A 21,266-nucleotide genomic window follows, 5' to 3' on the forward strand; every position below is an offset into this window, starting at 1 on the left:
ACAGTGATGTAAAGGTTTCCAAAAGTCAGATTCACTTTTAGTAAGCCTGAATATTATAAATCCATATTTGTAATTAATACTGTTTTTCTTATCAAATATCCTTTGTGCCATAATATATGTTTTAAAAATTGAACTTTTATTTTGTACAAAATAGTTTAATATCTCCAACTTTTCATATTGGTAAACTGTGGTGTAGTCTTCCTTTTATTAAAGGCAGTGAAAGAACTGTTACTGACTTCAATTATGCAGAATCTTGTTATATGTTTGATTTTTAATATAAAAGTCTGTGCAGTAATCAGTAAAATGCTGCTTATACTCAGTGAGTGAAATCTGGACCCCAATGAGATCAGTGGCAAAACTTCAACTTACTTCAGTGGAACCAGAATTGCATCCCAAATTTTTAAAGAAGAAATATATTTAGAATACAGATTTACTTTAACAGTTGACAGAAACAAAATTCTGTATCCATTATTTAAAAAAGTAAAAAATATTTTTACCCCTTACAGGGAATATTTCAAAATGATAACATTATTGATCTAAAACAGATTTGATAGAAATATTCTTTAACGGTTTATACAGTACATGCAGCTCTTTATTAACTTTCATTGTTTCATTAATTTTGCTGTAAGTGATGTGGGTCATGATCCTGAAACATGCTGAGAAATCTCAACTTTCAGTGTAATAAATGTGTGCTGAGAGCTCTCGGAACCTTTAGAGGGTCCTAGGCATATTGCAAACTTGGGCTCCTAATATGCAACTTACATACATATTTGATGCTAGGAGAATGTTTGGAGGAAAGGAGTAAGAGACGCAAGCTACAAGTCTCTGCAGTTAACGAGCCGGGTGCAGGAACATCAACTTCTAAAGCACAGAGCAGCTATCATCCAAAAAAAGGTCGTGAAAATTTCAGAAGTACTCTTGTTAACATCATCATGTGAGTTTTCTTGAGTTTGTATAAATGCATTATTTCCTTTTCAAAGGTGAAATGAAAAATGTCAAAATGTTAATATCACAAAAAGGTTATGATTGCAGACCAATAACAAACTATGTATATTAGCAGGGCTCGCCCTTTGTGGCAGGTACAGCTGAAGTGCCATGCCCTCACCCAGAGCCAGACTCCTCCAGGCCCCTTCCTGTAAATAAATTCCCTCCTCCTCCCCCAGAGCCAGGCATCCCAGCTCCCCTCTTTGAGGTTAATGCTGGCGACTCATCAGGACCACTGGAACCACTGCTGCCAGAGCAGCTGGTGCTGCCGGAGCCACTGGGGCCACAGGAGCTGGGGCTGCTGGAGCATCCGAGGTTGCTGGGGCCCCTGGGGCTGCCAGTGCCGGTGCTGCTTGGGGCTGCAGGTGTAGCTGGAGCTGCTGGAACTGCTGGGGACGCCTCTACTGGGGCAGCCAGAGCCACCCGGGTGGTTGTGACTGCCAGCGTTACTGGGCCTGCTGGAGCAGCCAGAGCTGCTGGAGTGTTTGGGGCCGCTAGGCCCACCAGAGCCGCTGGGGCCTCCAGGGTCACCAGAGTGGCCGGAGCCAGGGCTGCTGGGGTCACTGGGGCTGCTTGGGGCTACCGGGGCTGGAGCTGCTGCCGCTGCCATGTACTGCTTCTGCCAAGCAGTGGAGCATGTGCACAGAGTGGCGGAGAGCACTCCCATTGTGGGACTGACTGCAGTGGGACAGATGGATGGCTGGATGGATGGACAGACAGCTCTCCTTTTATAATAGTATAGATCAGGGTGGGCAACACTTGGCCTGTGGGTCAGAATCTGGCCTGCCAAGCATTTTTATCTGGCCCATGAAGCTGCCTCACTGTAGCAGTCTTTTCCCTGTGGCAGCTTTTCCTGTCAACTCCAGTGGGCTCAGCAAGACAGGACAGGCCGCACCTGTGCAAAATGTGCCAGAAGAGCCGCTGGAGGGGAAGGTGACCCTAGCAGGACTGATGATGATGCGACGTCATGGTGCTCAGGGAGGGCCTGGGGCACCAGAATGGGGCTGCCTGGTTCACATGCTGCCCTGGCCGCTGCCTGTTTGCCCACAGGGTGGGGTCCACTTGGATTAGTTTTGCCCAGGGCTGACAGGCAAAGGACACACACACAGGGGAACAATTTCCCAACTGTTCTGCTTCTGAGGGACTGCACTGTGGGTGGGCAAGGAGGACAGTCTGCTGGAGGCAGCTGCCTGATTAAAAGTGGCATTCAGGCCTACAGCATGCTTGTGCTCCATAAAGGTTTGTCTGTGCTAGTAAAGCTGTAGCAGCACAGCTGTGACAGAAAGGGCTTTCTGGTCACTTTGTGTATCACCTCACCAAAAGGCAGTGCATCTGGACATGAATGTAATGCATTCTACATACTTGGGCTCATATATACTTGTTGCACCCACTGGCCCCATTGATGTCCTGTCCTCCTGTGCCCTGCCATCACTGGGATCCAGTCCACCAGCCAGCCCTGGAAGCTACACTGATGCTCAGGGTTCCACTGCTGGCCTGGAGCTCTGCTCCTGCCCTCATTATGGGGCCCCACATATGCTTCCAACTATTGAGGGGCCATGTGCATACTCTATTGTTAGCTTTTTAGACAGACTGTTCGGTGAATTTAAATTTTCTAAAGTAAACAGAGAAAATGGTGGCATCTGCGAGTGTTAGTGAAAAAGAATTGACACTGAACGTCAACTTTTCAAAATTTCTTGGACAGATGAATTTTTTGTTACTGAACATTTCAGTGGGATGTTCTACCTCATTTGCCAAGAAACAATATCAGTTGAAAGAGAATACAATATCAAGCGACATTACACCATGAACCATGCCACCAAGAACATCTGTGTGTAGAGACCTTGGAGATGAAGCACGTAATGGAGATGTAATTTCATATGATCCCGGGGTCTCAACCACAGGCAGTTTCAAGCCTTCCTTGAGAAGGTGGGATCAGCTCATGATGATGTTATTTACTTAAGCAAAATTTGCTGGCTATATAGGGCAGCTACACGAGCCAGATTTTTTGTCACTATGTAATGAAATAAAATCATTCCTTATGGATAGGGGAAAAGATGCAAGCTTCTTGGAAGATAATCTGTGATTGGATGACTTGGCATTTTTGGTAGACATCACCAAATATTTGTCCACAAAATGTATGTGTGTGTTGTTGCCTTTATTCAGAAGTTGAAACTTTTCTGGAAACAGTTGTGAAGAAAGTTGTACATTTCACAACCCTCCCAACAAGACCTGCTGAAACTTTGGGTCATATAAAGTACGCCACTCTAGTTGCAAGTCTCATTGGATGACTCTGAAGACAGGTTTCAGGACTTCAGAGAACATCTGAATGACATGAAGCAGTTTGGTAATCTATTTGCAGCTGATGTTCCTGATGGATTCCAACTGGAACTGATCGATATTCAGAACGACAGTAACTTGAAAACAACTTGAAAACAGCATGACCTCCTTTTTATATGGAATATGTTTCCTCAGAAACTTATTTGAATCTATCTCAACAAGCTTGTGGGTTTATTTAATTGTTTGGCAGCACCTATTCCTGCAAACAACTTTTTTTAAGATTGAAAAGTGTTAAAACAAAGTGTTAAAACAAAATCATGATCTATCCTTACAAATGAAGATTTATCTGGATTACTTTGTGTTGCTACATCTAGTGCAGATATAGACCACTTGCGCAAGCAAATGCAATGCCACACATCTCACTGTGGCAGATTTCTGCAGTGCTGAGGATATTGAATGACCTTAGAGTAATAAAATATCAATTTATGCTGCATTTTTCTGTTTTGAATGATTATGCTCTTGTGTTCAGCCCCTGGAACATGTGAAAAATTACCATGTGGCCCCAATGCACAAAGGTTGGCCACCCTGGTATAGTTGAATGCATAGAACACTCAATTTTAAGGAATAAAAACCATCAGGCAAGATAGTTTTCTGTACACATCTATTGTTTCCTTTAAAATTGGGTGGATATAGAAATAACTAAAGAACTGTGCTGATTGGGACATAGCCATATCATTCTTTTGGAAAACAAAAAGGCAGGTATTAGAATTTCCATTAAGAATATATTTGAAAGCTAGAGTTTATAAGGTGATTAAAATCTGTAGGATTTGGGTTGGTTTCAACTGAGAAGGTGTGATGGATTCAGACTGTTTGTTTGTTTTTTCAGTGTCTGTTCATTCCTGTATACAACATTATTTGAAGTATGATTAAAATTACCCAGAAATGTGTATCTTGAGATTTTTAATTGCTCATATGGTACTTTTTAAGCGTAACGATCAACTAAGCTCCGCTTCGTTTTATAACTAGGGCAGAAAGCAGTGATTGTGAACACTGGGATTATTAAACTGAATTTTTAATATTTCCAGTTGACTAACTGAAGACATATTTGTTATTTTATAATACAGCAAGGAGTGATAACCAGGAACATCTGGAAAAAGTCAGTTAAATCAGCAGTTATTGAAACTGGAAGACTTTTAAATTTGTTTAGTCATTTTTATCCTCCAATGAGAAATTATTTTGCCCACAAAAGATTAATTATACTTGTGGGAGGATATGGCACTGTAATTAAATGGCTCTTTAAAATATTAAAAGTTATTTTAAAATGCCAGATATCCTGAAGCTTGTGTTACTCCAAAATATTTCCTTTTTGGATAAATACATCAAACTTTACAATGCCCTAAAAATGTTTGTACAAATATGTTTTGAGTTTTGTGTCTTAGATATTTAGTAGTTTAGAGAGAATTTCGTGGGTCATTGACTAACTTTTTTTTAATATTCCTGCATAGGTGCAGATATGCCCAGAACATGACTAACAGTATATTATTATCATAAATGTACACTTATTTGATAGTAATATGTGGATTAAAACTATCCTTTTGATAAACCATTCCCAAAATGTAAAGAACTGGTTTCAGAAATCCTGTTACTTAATATAATGTGGAAAATTTAGTAAATTAAATATATTCTAAATTGTGGTGCTGTTGGATAAAGAAGGACATATCTCCTCTTGAGGAGCTTTTTGGTTTTCTTTAATATTGTCAACTAGTTAAACTGTGCTAATTTTAAATGATTTGTGAGAATATAATTTACTGTTTTATAATTATAAGACCTTTTTTTTTTTTTTAACAAACCATGGGTTTGAACCTGCAAATTGATCCACATGAATAATCCTTGCTAATATGACTTGTATTAATTCTTGCTAATATGACTGAAAATAAAGAGGTCTGAATTAATGTTAATGTGCTTAAATTTTGCAATTAGATTTATTTTCAGATATGGTCAATGGGCACAACAGTTATGCACATTAAAAGCAGAATTGAGCTCTAAAGCTGTGAAACCTTAAACGAAAGGTATTTAGAAAACCATTCCATTGTCTGGAAAAATGTTTGGGATTATATAGAATTCTTCATTATGCTCTAAAAGGTAGCAATCATGATTATTTTGCCAGTGTTGAGATATGTCGTCTTTTAGAAAATGCCAGTACCATTTGGCTGAAATATAGTTCATAGTACTGAGACAAAGTGGATGAGATAATACCTTTTATCAGACCAACTTCTGTTGGTGAGAGAGACTGAACTGTGTGAACTCAAAAACTTGTTTTTGTCTCCAGCAGAAGCTGGTCCAATAAAAGATATTAATTTTAATATCCTGATATCAACATAACTACAATGACACTGCATAATGAACATTATGTCATTTTTAATTTTAGGCAGCAAGATTTGACTCTGGAACAGCCTGTTTCTCTAGATGAAACCCAACCTCCAAGAACAGGTTCTCCTACACCCATAGAGAAGGACATATTGGTAATAAAGACAGTGGTGTTTGCAGTATTATTATAAGTGACTGCTTTTTATTTCACTGAAATAGTGATGAGGTGACTGATGATATTCTGAATTTTTATGTCAGTAAATACTTTGCTACATTAGTTTTATATTGGCCTATAGTCCAGAGACTTTATTATTGACTATTTAGGTTATTTTAATAATTTGGCCATAAATCATTGATATTTTAGATAATTTTGTTTTGTTTTTAAGTGACTGTATTATTTTTGGCATTAAAAATACGTGCGTGATTGAAAAACTGCATGCTGTAGCATCTTGGGAGAATTGGCCTTTCGTACTGTTTCAGCACTAGAAAGTTAAGATGCTGCTTGTTAGATACTCTAAGATCTGTAAGGGGCATAATCGTAGTATCACAGGACTGTTAGGAAACTTGAGAGATCATTGTGTCCAATCCCCTGCACTCATGGCGGGAACAAACACAATCTAAACCACCCCTGACAGGCATTTATCTAACCTGCCTTTAAAAATCTCCAATTATGGAGGTTCCACAACATGCCTAGGCAATTTATTCCAATTGTTAACCACCCTGATAGGAAGTTTTTCCTCATGTCCAACCTAAACCTCCCCATTTCAGCTTAAGCCCATTACTTGTCCTAGTACCAGGGGTTAAGGAGAATAATTTTTCTGCCTTCCCCTTGTGCCTCCCCTAACCTTTTAGGCACTTAACTGTTATGTCCCATCTCAACCTTCCTTTTTTCAGACTAAACAAACCCAATCTCCTCTCATAGGCCATTAATTTGCAAGTGCTGAGATATGTTGTCTTTTAGAAATGCCAGTACAATTTGGCTGAAATATAGTTCATAGTACTGAGACAAGGTGGATGAGATAATATCTGTTATCGGACAAACTTCTGTTGGGGAGAGAAGCTAATTCAGTCTCCTCTCATAGGTCATGTTTTCTAGACTCTTAATAATTTTTGTTGCTTTTCGCTGGACTTTTTCCAATCTGTCCACAACTTTCCTGAAATGTGGCACCCAGAACTGAACACAGTATTCCAGCTGTAGAATAGTACAAAAGTAGAATTACTACTTATGTCTTGCTTACAACAGTCCCACTATAGCATCCCAGAATGATGATTGCTTTAGACTCATATTTAACTGGTGGTTCACCATGACCTCTAGATTCTTTTCTGCGGTATTCCTTCCTAGGTAGGCATTTCCCATTTTGTATATTTGTGACTGACTTTTTCTAACTGGGGTATTTTGCGTTTGTCCTTATTGAATTTCATCCTATTTATCTCTGACCATTTATCTAGTTTGTCTAGATCATTTTGAATTATGATGCTATCCTCCAAAACACTTGTAACCCTTCCCAGCTTTGTACCATCCACAAACTTTAGAAGTATACTTTCTATACCATTATTTAAATCACTGATGAAAATATTAAACAGAACTGGTCCCAGAACTCATCCCTTTGGAAACCCATTTATTGTGCCCATACAGCATGACTGTGAACTATTGATGACTACTTTCTGAGAATGTTTATCCAACCAGTTATGTACCTACTTAATAAAAAAGTTTGTTAATGAGAAGTTTGTGCAAGACTGTATCAAAAGCTTTGCTAAAGTCTAGATATGTCACAACTACTACTTCTCCCCAATCCACAGGATTTATTACCCAGTTAAAGAAAGCTGTCAGGTTGGTTTGACACCATTTGTTGTTGACAAATCTAAAATTGGACTACGACCCTTTAGAACTGTGGTCATTTGAGGGTCTGTTGGAGAGTATGGTATCCTCAGTCTATTTGTCAATCCTCTTTATGTTAGTAAGTTTTCTTCCATGGAATAAATGTACTGTATGGCCATTTGAGTTCACTGAGTATACTGTAAACGATCTACTGTAGTTATTTAAAAATCATTAATTTGGTGCACAAGAATGTTTTACAACAAATTAATTCCAAATGTTCACTTTTAAAATGTTCATGACTATATTTTCTTTTCTTGTGAAATCATATTAGGAAGTTGATGAGATAGAGGACTCTAAGTTACATCTGCAAGTACTGGTGCAAATGTGGTCCCAACAGAGGAGTAAGCTCATTGTGTGAGAAATATGTTGGCACCCACAGTAGAAAATCTTAATCTCAATGATCATCTTTAAACCAAATAATCATCAAATACAAAGTGATGGTTTATATGCTGTCCCTAACTACATTTCCTATGTCTACCTATTTTTCAGCATGTTTGTTATATTGACTAACGACTGGTTTACGAGGCAGATTACACAACACAGCAAGCCTTGGTATGACTGTACAGTACAGCAGCTTGCTGTGCTGTAAATTTCCATGTTTACGCTGCTATAACACAGTCTGAGTTCTCTGGGGACAGGCTTACACTAGGAGATTAAGTCAAATTTAAGGGTCTTAGGTTGATTTTACAAGCCGTCATTCTTCATCACAACAGTCAGTAGGTTGATTTTAAGGGGATAAAAGGTCGACTTTTGTATTTCAAATTCACCAGACGTAACTCCTAAAAGTCAATTTTACAATTTGACTTATACAAGTGCAGATGGCAACGTTATTAAAATTATTTTTATTAACCTCCAAAACGATCCCACAGTGCCCCTGGTGTGTACTTTCTGGTCATGGTTTCACTTCTGCTGCTCTCCAGGTGAGCAGGAAGTAGGTGGCGGGAAGCAGGGGTCATCAGCCCGGGAATTTTGAATCCATTTCCTTTTCTCTCTGGTCAACCTGGCAAGCAGACATCAAGAGCACACTTCTGCAGCACACCTAGTAATCATGAGTTCCCAGGGTCACAAAAGAGCCCCAGCATGGAGCCATAAGGAGATCCTGGACCTCATCGCAGTGTGGGGGAAAGAAGTGATCTTCATTCACCTCAAAGCCACCAAAGAAATGCCGATATTTATGCGAAGATGTCACAAGGCATGATTCAGAAAGGGTATACCAGGGATGTTCAGCAGTACCACATTAAAATCAAGGACCTGAGGCAAAATTACCAGAAGTGTAAAGAATCTAATGATCAGTCTGGGGCATCTCCCCAGAAATCCTACTATTTTGATGAGCTTCGTGCTATTCTGGGGACAGACACAAGCTTTTCCCCCGGAAGATGTATGGATTCAGTCTGTGTTGCTCAACAGGATAATGAAGCAGGGTCTGATATGTTTGATGAGGAAGAGGTGGGCAACAGCGGGGTGCAGTCAAGAGCAGAAGTTGACCCTGCAAGCCAGAGCACTTTCTGATCTTGGAGCCCATCCCCTTATCTCAGGAAGAGGACTTGGAGGCAAACAGAGATGTTGGAGAGGGAACTTCTGGTGAGTATGCTTTTTCTCTACTGATAATAATAGGTTGGACTGGGGGGCAGGAGGGTCTATGCCCATTTCCTTTTGACCAGCTTGTTAATATTTCTGGTGATGAAGCACTGGTCCTGTATGGACATCTCACATGAAGTCTTAGACAGGCATTTTTGGATTATCCTCATGAGGTGTTCGGGGAGACCTGACTTGTTCCTGCTTTCATGCGAAGATGCCTTACCGTGTCAAGCTACTGGTAGGTAATGTGGAATCATGACTCCACAGAGGATTATTGCCAATTTTCCAGCATTGTATCCAGACAGAACGAGCAGTCTTTCCTTATCCCTTTTTGTGGTTCTGAGGAGGCTGATGTCTCCTTTGGCAACCTAAAATGCATGGGAAGTTTCATGAGTCTCTGATGATTCTTTACCTGTGACCCATCCAGCACAGAGGAAAACTCATGAAGGCTTTTAAGTCATGGTGAGGCTTTAAAATTCAGTCACAGTTTTAACAAGCCCACTGGCATATGATTAGGCATGCAGCAGCCACTCCCTTCACTTCTGGACTGGTGGGCGATCAGCCCCTGTCCTATTTCGTGTGTGTACCTGCAGTGACTTTTAATGATTTTTTTAAATCCGGGCAGAGCCAGCCTATTTTAAAATCCAGGTGCTGCTTTAAGAAGGTCACACAGCAACTGCCCTTCCCTCGTAGTGGCTGGTGGGCAGTTGGCCCCTGCTCTATATCATGTACATGCCCACAGTGACTTGCAATGAATTTTAAATCTTGACACAACCTGTTTAAAACCCCCTACCTCTCAGTGGCAAGCCCCATCCAAACAGCTTACTGTTGTGTTCAAGGTTAATGTCGTCTGTGGAGAAGCTTATATTGTTCTGCTTGGTGTCAAGCATTCTTCAGCCTTAGGAGTCCACAGAGGGACCTTGCAGTTGTAATATGTTCTTTCATAAAGATTTCACAGCCATTCATTCTGTCAGTATGCTCAGTGTTCTGAGTAAAGATAAAAATGTTGCTATTGACAATGCCCGTAATATTTCAACTTTTTTTTTTTGGCAGGAAATGAATTAGCGACCAGGAGTGAGCGGAGTAGAGGCCCCAGTCCCGCTGAAATGAGATTGCCCCAAATGCAGAGGAGGAAAAAGTTATGTCAAGAAATGATGACAGGTTATTTTGAAGTGGTAGGAAAGGAAAAAGAGGAGCTGAGAGAGTGGAAGAAAACCATAGTGGGCAATTGGACTAAAATGCGCACTTCGGTTCTATCAATAATCAACAGGCAGACGGAGATCAGGGAAGCAATGCTTCAAAAATCAAACTCTACACCCCCTGTGCAGTACATACGCCACCCTATGTATGCCACCCCATCCATATTCATTCCCCTCACCTGACTGGGGCTCTGTATACCCAGGCCACAACAGGCACCTCCATTACATGCCACCCTTTCCACATTCATTCTGCTTCCCTGGTTGGGGCTCTGTATTCCCTAACCACTTCAGATCCCCCCATTTCAGATCTCCCTCTACAAAATCAGTTCCCTATCCTGCTTGGGGCTCTGTATCACCCATCCATTCTATGCCCCCCCTCCCTTACATACCTCCTCCTTCCACACATTTCACCCCCTCCTCTCATCAGGGTCCCAGAATGAGTCGGGGAAGGTCACAGAGATCCCTGCATTCTACCCTCAGGCAATCACCCACCAGCAGAAGGCTAATATACCAGGAACCATGAGTTTATTATCCTTTTGTTTTCCCTATATCCACCACTCTGCCATTAGGGCCCCCTAAATAAAAACGTTGTAGGTTGGAAAAAGAAAGTTTTGTTTATTAGTTAACATGCTTTGGGTTTGGGTGTGGTGGTGAGGGTTGTCACATGGTTGGAGGCAGTTTCGTAAAAGGCAAGAAAACAACATGGGTGTGTGGGGGAGATGCTGAAGATTCAGGGCGCTTTGTTCATTCATAAACTTGGTTTTTAAGGCATCCCTGATTTTCATTGCCTCTTTCTGTGCTTTCCTTCTTTGCCCTTGTGTTCAGTTGCTGATCATTTCTGGCAAGGAGATCTACCTCTGCCCTTCATGCTGCCATTAAATTCTTCCCCTTCGCCTCATGCATATTATGAAGAATACAGCAAGCCCAAATGACAAGGGTAATGTTTTCTTCACTGAGGTCTCAACAGGTCAGAAGTCACCTTAACTGGGCTTTAAAATGGCCAAAGGCACATTCTACCACCATTCTGCACCTGCTCAGCCTGTAGCTGAAGAGCTCCTTACTGGAGTCCAGGGTGCCTATGTATGGTTTCATGAGCCAAGGGAACAAGGGGTAAGCAGGGTCACCAAGAATCACTATAGGCATTTCCACATACCCAATGTTGATTATCTGGTCTGAGAAGAAAGTACAACTATGGAGCCTTCTGAACAGACCACAATTCCTAATAATACACGCATCATGCACCCTTCCTGACCACCCTACATTGATGTTGGTAAAACAACCTTTGTGATCCACCAGTGCCTGCAACATGAAAGAGAAATATCCCTTTTGGTTGGTGTACTCAGAGGCCTGGTGGTCCAGTGCCAGGAGGGAGATGTGTGTTCCATCTATGGCCCCAATGCAGTAAGGGAACTACATGGCAGCACATTCATCTACTGTGTCCTGCACATTCCCCAGAGTCACTGTCTCTCACAGGAGAAGCTTAGCAATCACCTTGGCTATCTGGATGACAACAGCCCCTACTGTAGATTTGCCAACTCCAAATTGATTTCCCACTGTCCAGTAGGTATCTGGCATTGCAAACTTCCAGAGAACAATTGCCAGACACTTCTCAGAAGTCAAAGCAGGTCTCATTCTGGTAATGCTTTGCTTCAAGGCAGGAGACAGCACTTTACATAATTCCCTGAAAGTGGCCTTATGCATGTAGAAGATTTGTGGTCACTGCTGATTGGCCCATGTCTGCAAAACACTACAATCCCAACAGTCTGAGCTGCTTTCGTGAGTTCAGCTCTTGACATCCATCAGTGCCTTCCCATAGCAATCCACTGATACTTCTGTGGCATTACGTTCAGAATATACTGCATTGCAGTGTGGGAAGTCATCACAAAAAGCTGCACCAAACACTGAAGCATCTCAGGATCCATGTTATTTGTTGTAATGGCAGGTGGTAGTCAATTTTTTCAGTGGCGTGAAAATTCCCTTGTTCATTTCTTTTCAGTGGGAAGCAGGAAGTGAAGGAAATGCAGTCTGGGATGATGACATCAGAAACCCAGAACCACTTGTGGTGACTTTTTTCACACAAGACACTTGTACAAAATCCCAGAATGTTGTGGGTCTGCAGGAACTGTGAAGCACCCACAATGCACTGCTGCAACAGTTGAACTTAAGGCACGCTGATGGCGACACACTAAATCAACTTTGTGAGCAGTTTCGGTCACTTAACTTGGACTTTATAAAACATAGAGTTAAAAAGTTGACTTTAATAAATTTGACTTTATTCCCAAGTATAGACATACCCTGAATGTGGTCTGATAGGACTTTAAGTGTGCTGTGGCAGCATCCAGTGTTGCTACTTGGAAAGCTAATGCTTTATAGAGTCATACCATCACTTGCCATGAGGTGCCTTGCTGTGTAGACAAGTCCTTAGGTGTTGTGATGAACCGGCTAGGGTATATGTGTATCACTTCCTTTCAGTGGATGGAATCTAAACTGTTCATATGTGCAGCCTGGGTGTCATGCTGCTAGCAGCAAAAGCAGATTGTCTGGTAGTTCACACGATATGGGCAAACTGATTTGGTATACTTGAATTCTATTCTTTCAGTCACTATGAGATCCTGAGTACATGTGGTATGCAACTTATAGATATTGGTGAAGTCCTGAGAGAATTTGTTACACTGTACTTTATAATTAATGTTTATTATGGATTACACCATGATATTTTTGAATCCAATTATACCATCTTTATAACTTTTAGAAACAATTTTGATTTACATAGGAAACATTAAGAAACTAGATAACACCTAAAATTAGGCTTACATTATAAGCTATATATTATTCAGTAAACCCATCCTCAGTACTTCTGAAATGTGTTCATGCTTCCATCAAAATCACCACTTGCAAGAACATCTTTATTATTCTGTTATAATGACAAACTCAGCCAACTTATTTACTGTCTTTATTGTACAGAAATACTACTATTACATTCACCATGGAATTGATACCGAACACGTTGCTCCAATGGAAGACTCTTGGCTGGAACATGTTTTGAATTTAGTCCCACAGCATCTGAAAGTACTCAGTGAAAGTATATATTTATTGTCTGATGAAATGAGAGAAGACTATCTTCTGAGTGTGAAGAAATCAATAGGTAATTGATATCTATTCTTTCTATCTGTGCACATATTCTGAATTAGTGAAATATATGTTTATTGTGAGTAGAATAATTTAATGAATTAGACATTTGTAAGTGCCAGATACATATTTTTAATAGGAAAGTTCAACAGAATTTCATGTTAATATTTCCTGAAGTGGGAAATATGGCACAATTCAACACTTCTGCTGTTTCATAAAAATTGCCTTTATTTTGTAGATCTCACTTAAATAACATTATTTTGAATTACAAACCACCTACATTTACATTCAGGCATCACTAGAGTTGCCCAACTGATTGGATCCATCAGCGTACTGTTGTTTGTATTTTGCTAAACATATTTATATTTTGGCTTTTTTATACCTTCTTCTAGTTGACTTTGTTTTAAGAGATCCCAGGGAAAAAGATGAAGACAAGAAGAAAGCTTTTCTTCCACCTCATCGTGCAGAGTAAGAAAATGTTCCTTCAAGAACATTGACTAGATAGCAGTAGGATAGAATACTTAAAGAATATTTAAGGAAAACTTTTTAGACAAAAGAAATTGATCCAAATTGAAGCATGTTAAATATCATTAAAAACAAATGATATTTAATTATTTGTTGCATAAACTCATATAGTTGCATTATAATAATATTAAAGCTCTGAAAAATGTGTGATTAGTCTGACAAACTTTTGGGATCAGATTTCCATTTGGAAAATTTAATATTTATAAATAATAAGAAGGTTGGATGTAGTCCCACAGTAAGTGAACATAAAGTAATTGGCTACATCATTGGCTGATATAAATTCATTGATTGTAAATTGATTTCAGTGCTGGGACTGCATGGATGTCACTGTAGCTATGTCAGTTTACATTGGCTAAGGTCCATCTAGATAAGTTTTGGTTCAAGAACATAGCATATAGCAACAGTAATGAAACACTATTTCTCTCAAAACAGTTCAACAATTTGTACACTTTTTAAATCTTCTGTCTCATTGTAAACCACTCATTTGAGAAACATACAAATAAAATAATTAACAATCAGGCACTGGCATATAGAAAATATTAGATAAGCCTCTACCATCATAGGTAGAGGAGAAAATTTGCAAGCAGTCAACAGACAGCAGAAGTATTTGTGTATAATGGTCTGTATGCTTTCCTTTTGCACCCATCTTAAAAAGTCTGCTAGACGTCACTGTAGCTCTGAAATCTCTGTCACATAGAGGAGAGCCAACAAACTTGCTTGAGCAATATGTATGTGTGGGGTGGGGGTAACATGCTTCCAAAAGGGACTGGGGACAGCTGGCCCTCAGTGCCACCAAGAATGTGCTATTCTGGGTCCCTCCACCTCAAAGTCACCTGATCTGTATCACATGGCACTCTGACAGCAATTTAAAGGGATCAGGGCTCCAGCCATTTCTGCTCCTGTGGCAGCAGAGGTGGTGGTTGGGGGCCCTGGGCCTTTTGAAGTGTTAGGCCTGGGGCAACTGCTCATCTTGCCTCCCCCTACTCCTCTTGGCAGGCCTGGTCACATAAGTGGAAATTTGATCTGCTTGGTGAAGACTGCCTTAAAGGATCCAATTTTAGAATGTGTTTTCAGCCCTATTGAGGTATGCAAGTGAATTGGTTACAATCTGTCTCACATAAACTAGCTAACAAGCTTGCGTTTAGATGAAAGGAAATCCACAGACACCCTGGCAACATTGTGACTTCCATTTCTAGGGCTTGGTTCTTTGTTTTTTAACTAACCATCCATTGACCTGCAGTCAAGCTTTGTATGTTAATTTGTCAAATGCTCCATTTCTTACTTGCCCACCATATTTCTTGTGAAACAGTCCAGTCCTAACTGAAGTTGTTGAATGAGATACATAGAACAACACAGTTCTATACAGTCAATTAATTTGAAGCCAAATCAGTGAGAAAAAAAAATCACAAAACTAGCTCCATGCCAAATAGCCAAATTTACCATAGCAACAGGACTATAAATAAATAAATAAATCATTGTCTTCTGGGTCATGAGATGCGTGCAGAGTTTTCATCTGCAGGTAGAGAGAGAATTTTTTTTATTACACATTGCATGTTGCATTAGCGTGTATATATCATATATCATAATTCAAATTAATGTAAAGGCTATGCAGATACAGTTTATGTAAAACCCAAACTAATTAAATATTCTACCTTTTTTATCCCTGATATTTGAAATTCACAACAATTCTGCTTTGTTTCATGTTTTATCCCTCACTTGTTTATCTTCTATCTCCTAACTGCAGCACCTAAAATGGTTTTGACACCAGTAGTACAGTATTGGCTTGACCCAGAGCCCACTTAAGACTGCGAACATTATTTCCATTGACCAGGCCATATACTAGAGGGAAAATTAGCAGAAAATAATTTAACAAAATGGTCTTGCTGTTGTTTAAATTTCTGGCCTATGGATAAGACACCTGAAAGAGAGCCACAGAAGTACATCTGTAGTTTCTAAGGGGCTATCCATGTTTCCTGACTCTGTGCAGAGATACCGTATTGTATGATACCTGTTGTTTCATACACTTGGCAAAGTGTGTATAAAAAGAACATCATTGTGGTAGAGATGCGTATCTTACATTGCAGCTGTACACTTACTTGTGCAGCTCACAGGTGGAAAATTTGCAATCTCAGGTGGGTGCCATTTAGCAAAACAGTTCTCTTCCATTCAGAGTACTGAGACATGAAACTTTCTTCTAACTGAATTCCACTAATACCTGCTATCTTGGGCTATCGGAATTTGGCAGAATTAGGAAAATCTTGGTCACTTGAGGTACATGTCTTAGTTAACTCCTAGGGAAGAATCAACCAGTAAGTGTTATATGCTTCATTAGAAGAGTTTTTTTTCTCTTGCAAATAGGAACAATATAATCCCAACCACAGCTTTCATTCAGGCCGTACTGAGATACATGGTATAGTTGAATTTTCCAAGTCTCTTTATCCTTGATTAAAATTAATTTAGCATCTTATTAATTAATTTAAATTAGCAGATTATTAGTTAATTTATCAATTTAACACTCATAGAAAACAATCTGTATTCATATATGGGACAGTAAAGAGATTTATGGTGAACTTTACTAACCAGTCGAGAACCCTTCACCAACATTGGGTTTTAATGTAGTCCTGACACAGCTTATGCAGCTTGCCTTTGAGTCAGTGGGAGAAGGCTCTTTATTTCATCTTTCACTTAAAACATCTTTAAAACATCTTTCATCATAGCTGTAGCATCAGCTAGAAAAGTGAATAAGCTGCAGCCTCTCCTAGCTGACCAGTGATTTATGATATTCCAGAAAGATAAAGTTGTGCTGTGTCACCAACAGGTTCCTATCTATGCTGGTAACCCACTTGCACATTATCAGTCAATTAACCTGCTGGTATTTTTTTCAAGACCATGTGCATGAGCAGGTAAAAATAAATTATATTTACAATAAGGGCTTGAGCTTATTATCTAAATACAGGTTGGCCTTCCTTTGTGTGACACCTTTGGGACCTTAGTGGTCCTCAGTGAGGGGATTTGCTAGACCAGAAGTGATGCCCTGTCACTGACACAAGTCTGAGCACCGCTGACTGCCAGCCTGGGCCTTGCTGCTGCTAGCTATAGGCCCCTGCCACTAGCTCCTCTGCTGCTGGCCCTGACTTTAGTCCCGCTGCTGCACTGCCACCAGCCACGGGCTCTGGCCGCACTGCTGCTGGCTCCAGGCTCTGCCCTCAGCCCTGGATGCTGTCCTGCAGCCATGGGCTCTAGTGCCAGCCATGGTGCTGTGGTCAGGGGCTCCAGCTGCAGCTTCACTGCTGCCAGCTGCAACTCCAGCCTCACAGCTGAGGAATCTGTCCCTGGCCCTATCTGAGGCCCTTCTGCCTCTGGCTGTGGCTCTTGCCCAGCTCCTGTGGGATCCAGCCTCTGCCCTGACCACAGTCTCATGGCCGTCAGCCTGGGCCAGGCTGCCAGACGCTTGCCCCGGCGAGGCTGCCACACCATGGATGTTGCTGTACCAGAGAAGTCCAGTTAGTAGAGGTACAGCCTGTAGATCAAAATATTATTAATCTCTTCATAATAAAAGGGTCAGATGATCTCTTCTTAAGCATGATCAAATTGTGTTAGACTAGACGGGGTAGGGCCATTGTTCAGTGAGGAGGGAGAAACAGTAACAGGGAACTTGGAAATGGCAGAGATGCTTAATGACTTTTTTGCTTTGGTCTTCACTGAGAAGTCTGATGAAGGAATGCCCAACATAGTGAATGCTAGTGGGAAAGGTGTAGGGTTAGAAGTTGAAATAAAAAAAGAACAAGTTAAAAATCACTTAGGAAGGTTAGATGTCTGCAAGTCACCAGGGCCTGATGAAATACTAGCATCCTAGAATACTCAAGGAGCTGATAGAGGAGACATCTGAGCCTTTATCTATCATCTTTGGAAAATCATGGGAGACAGGAGAGATTCTAGAAGGCTGGAAAAGGGCAAATATAGTGCCCATCTATAAAAAGGGGAATAACAATAACCCAGGACACTACAGGCCAGTCAGCTTAACTTCAGTGCAGGAAAGATAATGGAGCAGGTAATTAAAGAAATCATCTGCAAGCACTTGGTAAGGTGATAGGGCACAGCCAGCATGGATTTGTAAAGAACAAATCATGTCAGACCAATCTGATAGCTTTCTTTGATAGGATAACGAGCCTTGTGGATAGGGGAGAAGCGGTAGATGTGGTATACCTAGACTTTAGTAAAGCATTTGATACGGTCTCGCATGATATTCTTATAAAAAAACTAGGCAAATACAATTTAGATGAGGCTACTATAAGGTGGGTGCATAACTGGCTGGATAACTGTACCCAGAGAGTTGTTCTTAATGGTTCTCAATCCTGCTGGAAAAGTATAACAAGTGGGGTTCTGCAGGGGTCAGTGTTAGGACCGGTTCTGTTCAATATCTTCATCAACGATTTAGATATTGGCATAGAAAGTAAGCTTATTAAGTTTGCAGATGATACCAAGCTGGGAGGGGTTGCAACTGCTTTGCAGGACAGGGTCATAATTCAAAATGATCTGGATAAATTGGAGAAAGGGTCTGAGGTAAACAGGATGAAGTTTAATAAGGACAAATGCAAAGTGCTCCACTTGGGAAGGAGCAATCAGTTGTGCACATACAGAATGGGGAGAGACTGTGTAGGACTGACTGCAGCAGAAAGAGATCTCGTGGTTATAGTGGACCACAAGCTAAATATGAGTCAACAGTGTGATGCTGTTGCAAAAAAAGCAAACATGATTCTAGGATGCTTTAACAGGTGTGTTGTGAACAAGACACGAGAAGTCATTTTTCCACTCTGCTCTGTGCTGCTTTAGGCCTCAGCTGGAGTATTGTGTCCAGTTTTGGGCACCACAGTTCAAGAAAGATGTGGAGAAATTAGAGAGGGTCCAGAAAAGAGCAACAAGAATGATTAAAGGTCTAGAGAATGTGACCTATGAAGAAAGGCTGGAAGAATTGGGCTTGTTTAGTTTGGAAAAGAGAAGACTGAGGGGAGACATGACAGCAGTTTTCAAGTGTCTAAAAGGGTGTCATAAGGAGGAGGGAGAAAACTTGTTCTTCTTGGCCTGTGAGGATAGAACAAGAGGCAATGGACTTTAACTGCAGCAAGGGAGGTTTAGGTTGGACATTAGGAAAAAGTTCCTAACTGTCAGGGTGGTCAAACAGTGGAATAAACTGCCAAGAGAGGTTGTGGAATCTCCATCTCTGGAGATACATAAGAACAGGCTAGGTAGATGTCTATCAGGGTTGGTTTAGACAGTACTTGGTCCTGCCATTGGGGCAGGGGGCTGGACTCAATGGCCTCTTGAGGTCCCTTCCAATCCTAGTATTCTATGAGATAAGAGATCTAGACATTAGTTTCTACCCCAGTCCTCATTTCATCACAGGCACGGTGAACTCAGTAGCATGCCTTGGACATGTGCTATATATAGAAGTTTGTAGGGCTGAATGTGGAGCTTCACAGATGCATTTACAAAGCCCTGCTTTTTGAGCCTGGTGCCTAGATCAGTTTAGCAGAGCAGTATTTCAATCTGTCTTTAATTAGGACTCCATATCCCACCTTCTTCATGGTTAGTACTGCTTGTCAAAATATCCCATAAATTCAAATAATCAGATGCAACTTGAAGAAAGGAAGATTACTCACCTGTAACTTCTTTTAAAAGTGGTCTGTATTCACGCTTCTAGCCCATCTTCCCTTCTTTCTCTGAGTCCTAATTACAAACCTGGATTTGAGGAAAATGTTTCAAGGAAATGAGGCAGCTGGCACACCATGTCTTCTACTTTACCATGGTCCTCACAACATTCAGGAACAGTGAATAGAGAGGTAGGAAGAGTGTGCAAAAGTTCTTGAGCACATACTGCTATGAAAAGATTCCATCATCAGACCTGCACCATCAGCACATCTTATGAATGTATTGAGTCCATCTCAAAGATTTCTGGTTACAGATGAGAAACCTTAATCTCTTTCTCAATTTTTGTTACAATTTTAGGTTTTCAAAAAGTCGTGGCACAATTTTTTTTAACTATTAAACCAATTTCCATTAGAAAATGTTAAATAACTAACATTAACAGTTTTTAAAGTAAACCATTTGTGTAAAGTTAGCAGAATACCAGAAAAGATACATTTTTATGTTTTGGTATGGTATCAAAATTATACTCAGTAGCAGGAGGTGAAAAAGGCAGTGACTTTTTAATAATGGGCTTTACAATTTATGGGTTTTGTGACATGAATCCTGGCTATGACAGACATGCAGTTTTACTTATTACATATTCAAGACCATTTAGAAAAAAATGTTGGTTGATTTACCTGTATAAACAGCATGCATGTAATCTAATTAGTTTGATCAGCTCTAACAAGTCATAAGGGAACATGGATGTTACGTATCTCTGCTTAGGTTTTAGTGTAAAGTTCTATTTCAATATTTAATTTTGAATATACCCTCCCAATATTCCAAGACAATATTTTTAAGTTCTGAAGAGTAAAAGAGGAAATTAGTTTTATTTCCCAAGTGGTAAATCTCAACAGCATGCAACACAATTATAACTATTAGGAAAAATGCCTTTTGGATTCTTAGCACGACTAATTGGAGACTTTATTTTGGTGTTTTGTTTAGAATGGAAGTTGTACCAAAACCTTGGAACAAGTCGTTCCTGTCAGCCTGCAGTTACATAAAGGAAAATTTGTATGCAATGAACCCTACAATGTTGGCTGTTCTGGACTTATGGGAGACTTCTTTTAAGTAAGTGTAGGCTTTGTAGATTTCAAGCTCTTCTGACAGAAAATGTGTGAAACATACTTACTTTGTCATTTTAGAATTTAAGGCCACTGTGGGACTCTTCCAAGTGATTGTTGGGTCTATATATAGCTGGCCCCATTCCTGAGACAGTGATTGAGTTGGGACTGAAAGTGACAGAGACAGATAATAAAGCATCTCACAGGAAGACCATTGCCTCCTTTCATTTAGAAGTTTCACTGATTTACATATTTTCTCTTGGGGGCAATGGACCTATTTCGATGTACTTCTACTAAACCTGAAAGTTGGCCAGGGAAGAATGTCCTAGAACTAGTCAGGCATTCCAAACATGTTTTTTTGTTATTTTGATGCTTCCATTAATGTGACTAAGTTGGAGACCAGAAGAACTGCCACTGGGTTTATAGTGAAAGGCAAAAACCTCAGAATTAGAACCATGTTTAATAGACTAAAATAAGAAAGATTTTAGATTACTGAAAAAAGGAGCGTGCAAAAAGTCATGTTCTTCTTCAAGTTCTTGCTCATGTTAATTCCACGTAGCTGGATGTATACCCTATGCA

General features: G+C 40.3%; 1 protein-coding gene across 1 annotated transcript in view; it reads left to right on the forward strand.

Moving 5' to 3' along the window:
• Positions 1 to 21,266, forward strand: part of DNAH7 (dynein axonemal heavy chain 7) — a 267,061-nt gene that overhangs the window by 16,669 nt on the left and 229,126 nt on the right. The window contains exons 4-8 of the mRNA XM_075001322.1: positions 781 to 934; positions 5,690 to 5,783; positions 13,249 to 13,429; positions 13,806 to 13,881; positions 20,569 to 20,694. Coding sequence (XP_074857423.1) covers positions 781 to 934; positions 5,690 to 5,783; positions 13,249 to 13,429; positions 13,806 to 13,881; positions 20,569 to 20,694 — 631 coding nt within the window. The remainder of the gene's footprint in view (positions 1 to 780; positions 935 to 5,689; positions 5,784 to 13,248; positions 13,430 to 13,805; positions 13,882 to 20,568; positions 20,695 to 21,266) is intronic.

This window comes from Carettochelys insculpta, chromosome 8, assembly GCF_033958435.1.
Source record: "Carettochelys insculpta isolate YL-2023 chromosome 8, ASM3395843v1, whole genome shotgun sequence".
Classification (NCBI taxonomy): Eukaryota; Metazoa; Chordata; order Testudines; family Carettochelyidae; genus Carettochelys; species Carettochelys insculpta.